A 13,362-nucleotide genomic window follows, 5' to 3' on the forward strand; every position below is an offset into this window, starting at 1 on the left:
ATAGAAGGTATGCAGATTGTTAAGGAAGAAGTAAATCTTCCAATTTTTAAATGGCAATAATCCTGTTTGCTTCATGGTAAAATATATAATTTAAACTTGATGGTTCAAAATCAAGTTTTATTTCGAAAAATATAGCTGCATATACCAAGGCAATGAAAAAGGTATAAATAGTACTCTTCATCCCTACTAGGAGATAATGGATTCAAATACTGTTCTGGTATTTTGTTGCTTCTTTTCTGCTTTTATTTGTCTTGTTTTTATTACTTTTTTATATGTAGTTGACTAGATGGAGACTGGGTGATTCCTCTTCTCTGTGATATGAAGTATGTAGGCTTTGTGACACCTATTTGAATTTATGATTATGTTTCAGTGAGTCAGCAGCCTTTAGAGTTTATAGGTAGCATAAAGTTTTTTGTTTTTTGTGTGTTTTTTTTTTACATCAAACTTTTATACTTGTAGTTGTAGAGCTAAGATTTTTTTCAATACTTTTTTAATCCCCTACTAACACAACTCCATTTACCTCTTCCCCAAGGAGGTTTGTGCCAGAGGCGACTGTGGGAAACAGAATTTAACAAGTTCTTGAGTGAGAAAAATCTTGTGTTGACTGCAATATAAGGTGGAGGGCATGAAAAAAGTTCTTAGGAAAAATGTAACTTTGATGAGGAAAACAAGGAATATTATTAAGAGTTCTAGAACTTTTGTTCATCACAGAAATTGTATGTGAATCCCTGTGCTGAGATGTAATGACTTGTGGTAGTAATGATGATAATACCACCTATTTTTCCTCTCTTAGGACTACAGAGACATCATTGACACTCCAATGGATTTTGCTACTGTTAGAGAAACTTTAGAGGCTGGGAATTATGAGTCACCAATGGAGTTATGTAAAGATGTCAGACTTATTTTTAGTAATTCTAAAGCATATACACCAAGCAAAAGATCAAGGGTATATAATTAAATTATTTTCTTTAAATTGTACTTAAATTAAATGAAATTATTAGAGAAAGTTTTGTCATTTTTATTTAAATTTTAGAGCAAAGTTGATTGACTTTCTATATTCTTAATGGTATCCTACTGGAATAAAGAATTGACTTCTTTCTACTTTGTTCTTTCTATGAAATAACACTGAAGTAGTGTAGTTATATAGATAGCACATATGTATTGTCCTGGTATATGTTAGGGCTATAACACTGAAGATAGCACATATGTATTGTCCTGGTATATATTAGGGCTATGTGGGCTTAACTTTTGCAGCTATTTTCTGCATTAATAGAAAGGACCATTTTTGTGAATTATTCATAAAAATTAGTAAAACTTTAATTTACCTTTGTTTGGCCAGATAAGACATCACAAAGGGGTGATATGTGCACATGAATTGAGAAAGAATAGGTAGGTAGTTTTAGGTAACAGTGGGAAATAGATTAAAACTCTCAGGGGTAGTGTCAGTATGACCAAGTTTACAGAAAATTTTGTCTATGTAAGCCATCTGATTTCATAGTAGGGCTTTTCTTTAAGAATCTCAAAGCTTGGGAGATTCCCAATCTAAATACACAAATGTAAAGATGCTCCAGTTTTATTTTTCAATAAAAGAGATTGGGAAAAAGCAAAGTTTAAATTCTAAAAACCTTTGGCTAGAAAAATGTTTAAATTATATTTAAATATAATTTATGTTTAAATATGTCAATATTTTCTTTTGAGAAATGTTGGAATAGTTTCTTTTTCTTCTCATAGATTTACAGCATGAGTTTGCGCCTGTCTGCTTTCTTTGAAGAACATATCAGTTCAGTTTTATCAGATTATAAATCTGCTCTTCGTTTTCATAAAAGAAATACAATAACCAAAAGGAGGAAGAAAAGAAACAGAAGCAGCTCTGTTTCCAGTAGTGTTGCATCAAGGTATTTAATTTCTTTTCAGCAGCATCAGCAGATCTATAACTTTGTCATCTAAATCATAGAACTCAGTGTTTTTTAATATATCCTTTACTATTCCCTATATTACAGAATGATATATTTGACATGCAAGTTCCTATGATGTGGAGGATTTTTAATCTTTTAACTAAAGCTATGCTAGTGTAAGTGCTTAAATTCAAACTGCTAAATCTATACAGTAAAAGAGCATTTTTAGGATAGTAATAGCATCATGCTTTCTGTCATATATAACTATAGCATTTACAGTGATCTTTCACTAAATATTCCATATGAAATCCATATTTTAACATGTTTCATAATAGTGCAAATATTGGATCCAATAAAACTGTTTTATTCCACATAGAGATATAAGATAACTAATGATATCATTTTATTTACAGCCCCGAAAGGAAAAAGAGAGTCATAAAACCTCAACTAAAGTCAGATATCTCTACCTCTCCATTCTCTACAACTACACGATTAATACCACCAAGGCACAATGCTGTGCAAATAAACGGTAAAACAGAATCCAGTTCTATAGTTCGAACCAGAAGCAACAGAGTGGTTGTAGATCCAATTTCCACTGAGCAACCTTCTACTTCTTCAGCAGCAAAGACTTTTATTTCGAAAGCTAATACATCTGCAATGTCGGGGAAAACAAGTAAGAATCAGTTACAATTTTTAAATTGGAATATATTCCATAATTTTTTTTTAAGCTTTTACTCTGCCAAAGGAAATACATTGGATTTTAATAAATTCTAGCAGATATTGTTGGTTTTTCTTTATTGTTTTACTTCTTTAAAAAAAATTATTAGTAATAAAAATAAAATTGAGGTTAAGGAGTATCAGTATAGAATAATGCATAAAAATAGTAACTCTGATCCACAATGCCTGAATTTGAGTTCTAGTTTCTAGACTTGCAGTTTGCCAAGACTTGCCTTCATAATCTTGAAGTGAGTGGATAGCTTATAAAAAGTTCTAAAATTAAGGTACTTGTTTATGCCTTTTTCCTATTTTAAAAAATAGATTTCCTAAAGAAGCTTCAAGTCCTCTAGGTTTTTTCCTTTTGGTTAATTTAAGTATTTCAGGTTATATGTAATCCCAACCTTCTTGCTTGTTTTTAAATAACTCTTGGCTTTTAATGTTTCATGTGTGCATGTGTTTTAGTTCTAGAGAATTCTGTGAAACATTCCAAAACTTTGAATACTTTATCAAGTCCTGGACAACCCAGTTTTAGTCATGGCACTAAGAATAATTCTGCAAAGGAAAACTTGGAAAAAGAAAAGCCAGTCAAACGTAAAATGAAATCATCTGTACTCTCAAAGACGTCCACTTTTTCAAAGTCATCAGCTCTCATTGAACAAGGTAAGGTGCTTTTGTATCTTTCAAGGTATAGTAGATCCTTTTTTTCTAATGTTATTTTTATTTATTTATTTTTTTTTGCAGAGGAAGGGAGAAGGATAGAGAGGTAGAAACATGGACAGAGAGAAACATCAATCAGCTGCCTCCTGCACACCTCCTATTGGGGATGTGTCCACAACCAAGGTACATGTCCTTGACCAGAATTGAACCCGGGACCCTTGAGTCCACAGGCCGACGCTCTATCCGCTGAGCCAAACTGGTTAGGGCTAGTAGATCTTTCTTTAAAATGATGCTTTTGCTGGAGTTAGCATTCTATCAATATTTTTAGGTAGGTCATTTAAAAGTCACATTCTGTATTAATTGATAAGTTTAGTGAGACATCTTTTGATTTGCAGCCTTGTGCCAAAAGCAAACTGCGTTATTAAATTTTAAAGGCCAAGAAAATTTTTCTGTATGGAAATGAAAACAAACTGTGGACTTGCCCACTGTGGCTCTATTGGTTGGAGTGTCATCCCTACACCAAAAAGTTTCAGGTTTGATTCCTAGACACAGCACATGCCTAGGTTGTGTATTCCACCCCTGTTTGGGACACCTATGCGAGGCAACCAAATGATGTTTCTCTCATACATCAACCTCTCTCTTTCTCAATTATATTTAGTTAACCCATATAGCAGACTTCACTTTTTAAGAAAAATCAGTTTTTACTACATTACAAAATTCAACACATCCATCTTCACAAAATAATAATTCATCAAGGCTGTCTAAAGCCAAGCCATCTATTCTAGTATACAACTTTTGGCCTTTTACAGCTATTCTTCCAAGTTCTTTCATCTGCAGATTTTAGTTTTAAAGGCATTATGTTTGAAAGAGAAAGTAAATAATATAAATCCACCCTATGATATGGTAAAACTATTATGATTTATTGGCAGCAGACACTTCAACAATAAGCATTGCTGAAATCAGTTTGCCTCGGTGGATAGAGCATAGGCCTGCAGACTGAAGGGTCCCAGGTTCGATTTCAGTCAAGGGCACGTACCTTGGTTGTGGGCACATCCCCAGTGGGGTGTGTGTGGGAGGCAACTGATTGGTGTTTCTCTCTAGTCGATGTTTCTCACTCTATCCTTCTCCCTTTCTCTATGTAAAAAATCAATAAAATGTATTTAAAAACAAAACAATAAGCATTTTGTATCATGACTTTCATTGTATCTGAATCATTTCAACTTCCGTGTTCTCCCCTCTCAAATTTTAATTTTTTATTGAAATGTTCTCATTTTGATTAATGGTATTGGGATCTACCCAGGTATTGGGATCTACCCACTAACATAAGGTTAAAATCAAGGAATCATCCTAACCTTGTCCTCAGCATCCAGATCTACACAGTTGTTTCTGCCTCTTTAACATCTCTAAATGCCTATCCCCCCTCACCATTCTCACTTCCATGGCCTTAATTTAGGCTTAATTTCTCACCTGGACTGTTGTCTTAATTTTCTAACTGGTGTCTCTGCCTCAGTCCTTAACTCTTCATTACCCAGTCCATTTTCCACATTGCAGCCAAAGTGACCTTTCTGATCATTTCTCTCTAGCATAAGTACACACTAAATCCTTGCTTTCCAGTCATGTATGGAATCAGATTTTAATGTTTTTGCATATTATACAAGATTGTAAATTACTTTGCTGTTGCCTAACAATCAGCTTTCTTATTTGCTTTCCCCTTTTATTTCCCAGCTATTTCCTAACCTACTTGGAAGTCCCGGAATATTATTGTTCTTTTTTTCTTCCTGTGGAGTGTCTTTTTTTCCTTTTAGTTTAATGGTTTCCTGCTGCTTTTTAAGTCTTACTTTGAAAGCCAATATTCTCCAGGAAGCCTTCTCCTGGGTTCTTTAGGCAAAATCAAATACTTCTTTGTGTTCCCAGAGTACCCCATTCATTGACTTCAGTGGCCCTTACACTATTGATATTCTTTTTTATATGTGCTATCTACAGTAGACTCTGAATTCTTGTGTTTATTCATTTTTAAATCATGTAAACTTAATATATAGTGGACAATAAGTCTTTGAATAAATAAGAAAATGACTTTGCATAAGAATGTTTTATCATTTCTTCCTTTCTGAACTGAATTAAAAGTTTTAAATAATATATTAGCCTTGCTTCTGTCACTTCTGAACCCTAGTTGATATAGAATATATATAGTGAATTTGTACTAGTACTACAATAGGAAGGTCATTAGCCAATCTGATTTATAATTTTTGAGTATTACAAATACATAAGAGTACAGTACAGTATAGAAATACAATTAGCTTTAAATAACTCGATGATGATCTATTGCATAAATATTGACATCTAAACTACTAGAATTAAGAACAGTGCTGTATAGTAAAAATATAAGCCAAATATGTAATTTAAAATTTTCTAGTAGCTACTTCTAGTAACAAACAGGTGGAATTATCTATTTAAATAAAATTTTATTTAGTCTGTTATATCCAAAATATTATTTCAACATGTAAGCAGTATTTCAAAATGTATCCTGCTTTCATTTTCAAACTTTCATTTCGGGTGCTCAGTAGCCACATGGTTAGTAACTAGTAGCACAGATCCAAATCTGTGCTTTTTTTAAAATTAAATTATTATCTGTGTACATATACCATTGCCCCCCCCCCTTTCATACATGCCCTCCCTCCCCAGAGTTTTGTGTCCATTGGTTGTACTTATATGCATGTATACAAGTTCTTCAGTTGATCTCTTATCTTCCCCAGATCTCCCTTTCTTTCCCGCTGTAATTTGACAGTTTGCTTGTTGCTTTACTTTAGCTCTTGAACTCATTTTTAAGAGAGCTGTGTTCTTAACCTTTTTTTAAGGCTTATATATTTATATATAGTTGATGAAACCTGAAGTCCTTTCCCTAGAATTTGCACATAGGCATATTCACTCAAAATTTAGACCATTTCAAGGAGTTCTAGAGTTCCTGAATCCGATGTGTAGAACTTTTGTAGTGGGTATGTGGACTGGATATTTAGAACCCTTCTCAGTAGTTCTAATGGAAAACGAATGGAAGAAATAGAATTCTCAGGCAGTTTTAAGTGTAATTGTTAGTAAATGCTTAACTGCTTTATTTGCACACACACACATATCTTCTCCTATCAGTGTAGAAAACCACCAATCTAAAGAAAATAATTTGTACTTTGGGGGTCATGAAATGAAGGCTTTGTCTTCTCCCTTTGCTATTGTCTCTGACCTTTTGTATTTTGTATTTTTATTATTTAATATTTAGAAAGTAAAACTCGAACCCATGACCAAAAAATTCTCTTAGGACAAAGCATTCTTTAAAGAAGCAGTCGATCCTTTTATGGATTTCCTTTAAAATATTTTATTGCAGATCAAATATCCACATCCAAAAAACAAAAACTTCAAAACTTTGGAAGAAAAAAGTTAGTAGTAGTGCATGTCTGTCATCTTTTTGTTTTCTTAATCTGAAATTGTAATAGATTTTTTTTTTTTTTACCACAGAAAACAGTGCATTATGATTTTCAGATCCTACATACGTACTTAAAATTTGATGTCCTAAATTTTTTTATATTCTAATAAAGCATGGTGACCTTTATACGGAGATTGTTACATTGATATTTTGATCATGGTATTGGTGGCACACATACCAGGCATACCTTGGAGATATTGCAGGTTCAGCTCCAAACTACCTCACTAAAGCTAATATAGCAATAGAGGAAGTAACACAATTTTTTGGTTTTCTAGTGTATATAAGTTATGTTTACACTATACTGTACTCTGTTAAGTGTGCAATAGCTAAAGAAAATAATGCACATACTTTATTTTTAAAATACTTTATTGATTTAAAAATGTTGATCATCTGAGCCTGCTGGAAAAATGATGCTGATAGACTTGCTTGCAGAGTTGTCACAGACCTTCAATTTGTTTTTGTTTTTTTTTAAGTAATATCTGCAGTACAGTGAAGTGAAGTATAATTAAGTAAGGTGTGACTAAATAATATCATTAAACTGTTAGCCTTTTGTTGTTTTTCCTTATGGTAGTAAAAAAAAATAATTAGGATTATGTCATTACATGTACGTATAGTGATGGACTTATTTATGAGATTGAGGGTCAAATAAAAAAGCAATTCCAGGCCAAAACCGGTTTGGCTCAACGGTAGAGCATCGGTCTGCGGACTGAAAGGTCCCAGGTTCAATGCCGGTCAAGGGCATATATGTTGGTTGCGGGCACATCCTGGAAGGGGGTGAGCAAGAGGCAGCTGGTCGATGTTTCTCTCTCATCGACATTTCTATCTCTCTGTCGCTCTTCCTTCCTCTCTGTAAAAAATCATTAAAATATATTTTTTAAAAAAGCAATTCCATATATTAAATATGGTGATGTTCCTTTTTTTTTTTTTTTTACAGATCGCAAGAACAATGCTCTTGTATCAGGAAGCATTCAAGTAAATGGCCATGGAGGGCAGCCATCTAAACTTGTGAAGAGGGGACCTGGAAGGAAACCTAAGGTAGAAATTAATACTAATAGTGGTGAACTTATACACAAGAAAAGAGGTAGAAAGCCCAAAAAGCTACAGTATGCAAAGCCAGAAAATGCTGAACAAAATAATATACACCCTATCAGAGATGAAGTAGTTCCTTCTTCAACATGCAATTGTCTTCCTGAAACTAATACTGTAAAGGAGGATCTGTTACAGAAAAAGAGTCGTGGAGGCCGAAAACCTAAAAGGAAGATAACACAAAAATTAGACTCGGGTCTCATAGTTCCTACAAGTGTTAAAATGCTAAGGAGAAGTAACCGGAAAAAGACAGATGATCCTGTGGATAAGGAAGAAGAGTTTGGGGAACTTAAAGGCTCTGAACCCCACATGAGAACTAGAAACCAAGGTCGAAGGACAGCTTTCTATAATGAGGATGACTCTGAAGAGGAGCAAAGGCAGCTGCTGTTTGAAGACACCTCTTTGACTTTTGGAACTTCTAGCAGAGGACGAGTCCGAAAGTTGACTGAAAAAGCAAAAGCTAATTTAATTGGTTGGTAACGTGTACCAAACTATTTTACTTCAAAATCATAAAGCAGGTACAATTAAGGAATAAGTTGAACTAAGGCTTCTGTTTCCTTGCTGCTGTGGTGGTTTAGGGAATATTATAATTTGATTTGCAAAAAAAAAAAAAAAAAAAAAAAAAAAGTAAACTTATAAGATACTTCACTTCTTTAAATGAATATATATATAAATATATACATATATATTTTAAATGTTTGCTATTTATTACCCTTAGGTAGTTATACATTTCAACATTCATTTCATTCACTGTTCAAAGAAAAAAAATTGAATACCTATAATAAATTCCCTGTTTTATTTCTGGAAGAGACATTCTACATTTTTAAGGAGCATAATATTCCTAGTGATAGAGCATTTCATGTTAAAATGAATTATTTTTTACCAAGCCAGGTACATTTCTATTGATACAGAAGTCGTGCCCCCTAGAAAGACATACGTTACCAGAGCAGCAGTAAATTAAGAAATGTGTTTCTTCTAAAGATAAATATAAAATTTCCACAATTTGATACTCTAAAGAGTTTAATTTTAATTGTACAATGTTCATCTACAAATTATCTAGAGGATGCTTTTGCTATATTCCATTTCTGCCAAACATAAGTAAAAATGTACTGATGAAAAGGAAACATATCCACATTGGAAAACATTTGTCTAATTTTTCAGACCTTGATTCTTATATCAATCACTTGATCTCTGTTTATTGTGCCAAAGAGTGAGAATCAGTGCAGTGGAAAGCCTGTTTTTGACTGTCAGGACAGCGTATACTTTTCAGTATTGGAAAGGCTGTATATTATTCTAAAGAGCGTGTTATTAAAGAGTTATGCTGAGATGCATCTTTTTTTCTTTTTTTTTTTTGGTACCAATAGTAGAAAGTAATGCACTGGTGGGTCCTTTGACAGAGATGTTTTAGAGAAAGTGTTTTAAGTGGTTAAAGGATTCAAGGAAAATACAGGAAATAGGTATGGGATTTGATGTTTACTTATTGATCTGGATTAATGTCATTTTTAAACTTTAGACATATCTAATAGGCTAAAAAGAAATGTGTCTGTGTGTGTATGTGTATATATTGATATATGGGTATAATTAAATATATATACAACACATGCTTATATGCTATTATCCAGATATAAATTCTTTTCTTCAAGATTTTTTAGATAGCGGTAGAATAAAAATAATTTTAAAATGTCATTCTTTATAGTTTAATTTTAAGGGGAAGATTGGTTATTTTCAATTATTAAAAGTTAAAATAGGCCAAATCCTTTTTATGCAATCATGTTTTATACAGTGGTATCATTGCACATTGTGTTTTTTCTGCACTTTTTACGGTATCTTTATCACGCTGATATGTCAATATACACTCTAAAGGAAAAATTCCATTTAATGATTGTGCCTTGTATTCTATTCTTTTTTTTTTTTTTTTTCATCATTAGTAAAATTAAGTTGTCTATTGTAAATGATAATTATATGACTTAGGAGAATGTATTGCTATATGTACTGCTATGGAAAAGGAGAGCAGTTATTTGTTTATGGTACAGTTACTTATTTTATACCTTAAAAAACAACATAAATACCATTTCTATTGTTTAAAAATTATTGTCCATTTTTTAAAAAGTTGAAAGAATGTAGTATTTTCTGAGGACTGGTATGGTACAAAAATGTAACCAAAATTTTCAGATACTACATTTTTTTTTTTAAAGTGAGGATGGGAAAATATGTATCAGCATGACCCTGATATAGAAAAATAAAGTTTTTAATTGAACCTTGATAAAATACATAACATAATTATTTCTTTACTCAATTTCTGGTAGGAATAAATGTTAGCTATCATTTAATTGTCTTGAAGAAGAATGGAAAGCAATGCATTTGGGCTTTTAAAATCAGAACTAAATTTGTACAGAAATCCTGTGAAATTAAGTAAACCATTTTCCAGAACTTAACTGGGTTGCTGTGATTTTGCAGTTGAAAAATTTCAAATTTTCAGGTTTTTTGTATATTTATTTTTTTTCTAACAAATACAATTACTCTATAATTAAAATTCAATAGTTAAACTCTTCATAATTCAGAAATGGATGGCTTGGTTGTATAGTAAAATGAGTCTTTCAGTTACACAATAATAGTGTATATGTTTGAAATTTGTCACTAAAGTAATTTGTTGCTTTTGAAGGCAATCTATTTGAAACATGTTATTTCCTGATGTTATCTGCATTGTGTTAGAAAAAAACAGTAGACTATAAATCCATTTTTGTAAAAAAAAAATGTGTACAGTTTTAAAATGTACAGATAAAGGAAGCACGTACACAGTCTTAGAGTGGAATATACCTCTAATACAGTGTATGGATTAGTTCTAACTCTTGAAAAAGAAATGAGTATTTACCATTTTACCTGCAGCAAGTAAATGTATTACTCCTGTTCTAAAGACACTGTATATTTATGACCCTTACTTGGATATTATTAGACACTGGTTTCTTAGTAAAGCAAAAATTACTTGGATGAGATTATTTGTAATCGAAACACTTAAAATATGTATTAGTAATACTAGATATATTTAGATTTTATATTTTTATAATTTAGCTTCTATACATTGCAGAAGTTGAATTGAGAAATTTAGGTCATCACCATATTTTTGTTTTGTTTGACCACTTGGAAAATAACTTCTTTGAGACAGTGACTCCTTGTATGTATTGTTGTTAGGCAAAAGGAAATGTTGGCAGTTGTCTTAGGTGAGCAATAAAAAAACTCAAGTTTACTGAAAATTTCAGAAATACTATATAGCCTGTTACATGCATGGAAATTGTAAATCAATTTGTGTATTTTTAAGTACCTAACCCTAATATTCTCCCTTTATCCCAACATTCTCAAGTTTCACAGATGAGCATTTTAAACATTCAGTCTAATTATAGTTTACAACTGGGCAACAGATAAATACTTTATTAAAATTTATATATTCTTTAAATTTTGCTATTTGCTATTCGGCATTGGACTGTTTTCTAAATACACTTCTGTACTCAAGATTTGTTGCTCTTGTTTCTATTCTTTTTATTATTGCTTCACAGTTTGAAAACATCACAAAACTCATCTTTCCTAAATTTAATTAGAAAAACTACAGAATATTTGTGAGCTTGATTGGGTCACATCTGAGACATGAATTTGGCTAATTTAGTATCACTTGGAAATGGATTATATAAGATACACTGATCAAAATAATCCTCATGTGGCATGTATGTGTTAATACCTGGAATGGTCCCTTATCTGCAGTGCAGTAAATTACAATTAGAAATTTTAACAAATGTATTCAAATAACTTTTTTGTGTTATTAGCAACATTAACTACATGTTTTAAAATATGATTGGTAATATAAATTAGTTCATCTAATTAATAGTGTTTACTTTAATTCTAGCATTCCATTTTATACATACCAACATACCTATAGCTCTCAGATGTCAACTGTAAGCAATTTTATTTTCAGTGTTCTAATTAATGAAAACAAATCATTATTCTGGATGTTTTTGTTTACCTAAAACTCACTTTTGAGTAGGCTTGAAAGGACCAAGACACTTGAGTAGTTAAAGGGCTGTGTTCTTAGATGCAGGAAGTACATGATTTTAAAAGTTATAATAGGGGAAGTACTTTTATGTTCTTTGAATTACCCCATACTTAGAAAGTAGTTTTTACATAATAGTTTTGAGAAGTGGTTTAGTTATATTTAGTTGAGAATTTATTTTCCTGTTAAATTGGAAAAAAATACACCTTTTTCTTTTTTTTCTCCTTACACTTCTCCTCACTCAGTCCTCCAAATCTCCAAGTGATTTGAACCAAATACTACATTTACTAAGAAACTATTTTTGTTCTTAATTATGCTGAGCTAGTAACTTCAAATGAAGTCATTTTGTACCAATTACAGTACCCAAGACAAGGTCAAATTAAGTCAGAAACCTGTAAGTACCACTTTGGACGTTACAGAGATAAACTTTGTATACACGCTGCAGTAAAATGATTAGAAAGTATCACAAGTTATAAGTACATATTTTTAGTTTTGATAGCTCTGTGTTGAAATATTTTTTAATGCAGATAAAATAATCAGGAAATTAATCTTATATGGCACAAACCAAATATAGTGGGTGGCTATGAGTTACTTCATTTAAGGAACTAAAAGAATAGGTTTGAGATGATATATAGTACACATATATGAAACAGATGTACACGTATGCTCGTTACTTTTAAGATTGTGCGTGTTGATTCATCACGATAAATATAAATTGAGACAAAATACAGTTACATTTTTGGACCATATTAAACTGCAAGACATGGGGTCTTATTAAAGATTTTCTAGAAAATTGTTAAATGCTGTCACACGATATTTAGACTTCTAGAATGTAGTTCAGTTTTTAAAAAAGTAACTGACCTAGAGGGTTAAAGTTGAAACTGACACATTTTCAAATTAAAATTATGCTTATTTTGTACAGAAAACAATGTTAAACACAAGCAAATCTGTTGTATGTAATAAGTAACAGAGTTTAAAGACAAATTAATTATTTAGCTTTATTGAGGTTTTGTTTTTTTCCCTTCCTGCAACCCAGAGTATCATGTTATAAATGGCAGTCTCACACCAGAATAGTAGTACCCTTTCTTTTTGTACATATTGATTGGACCTTTCTTTACTGTTATGTGAACACTTTCTATGTTAGTTTTGATGCATAATTCTTTGAATCCTTTTATACTAGAATGTATGTGTAAGAATTCCTGTCCCTGCAATGTAGTAACTATAAACTTATTTTTAAATAAATAGAAAACTTGTTTTTCTAAACTATTTTGTAGAGCCTCATGATTTCTTTATTATTTTTTGTTTGTTTGGTAACCATGAAGTACTCGTACATAATTTCAACAAGCACTATACCAAAGAAGCTTTTATATAAATGGTGATACATTAGATTTTCCAATGCCCTAAGTATCAAAAAGTTAAAATTACTAGCCAATCAAAGGATTGAATAGTGCAATGTAGTTTAATTCTAAAATAACTGAAGGTTAAAGATAAATCCT

The 13,362-nt window shown here is 31.6% G+C and overlaps 1 protein-coding gene across 7 annotated transcripts in view; it reads left to right on the forward strand.

Annotated features, from left to right (window-relative positions):
- The window catches only part of LOC118705044 (pleckstrin homology domain interacting protein), a 136,140-nt gene extending 123,011 nt beyond the window's left edge, over window positions 1–13,129 (forward strand). For 5 of the 7 annotated variants that reach the window (XM_036413211.2, XM_036413210.2, XM_036413212.2 and 2 more), the window contains 5 exons: window positions 794–946; window positions 1,732–1,895; window positions 2,309–2,568; window positions 3,075–3,272; window positions 7,676–13,129. In XM_036413211.2, coding sequence (XP_036269104.1) covers window positions 794–946; window positions 1,732–1,895; window positions 2,309–2,568; window positions 3,075–3,272; window positions 7,676–8,307 — 1,407 coding nt within the window. In that variant the 3' untranslated portion in view covers window positions 8,308–13,129. Of the gene's footprint in view, window positions 1–793; window positions 947–1,731; window positions 1,896–2,000; window positions 2,072–2,308; window positions 2,569–3,074; window positions 3,273–7,675 lie in introns of those variants that run through there. The other 2 variants (XM_045572939.1, XM_036413214.2) reach the window with 2 other exon arrangements.
- Window positions 13,130–13,362: the final 233 nt, after the last annotated feature.

The sequence above is a fragment of the Pipistrellus kuhlii genome, unplaced genomic scaffold (genome assembly GCF_014108245.1).
Source record: "Pipistrellus kuhlii isolate mPipKuh1 unplaced genomic scaffold, mPipKuh1.p scaffold_m20_p_5, whole genome shotgun sequence".
NCBI lineage: Eukaryota > Metazoa > Chordata > Mammalia > Chiroptera > Vespertilionidae > Pipistrellus > Pipistrellus kuhlii.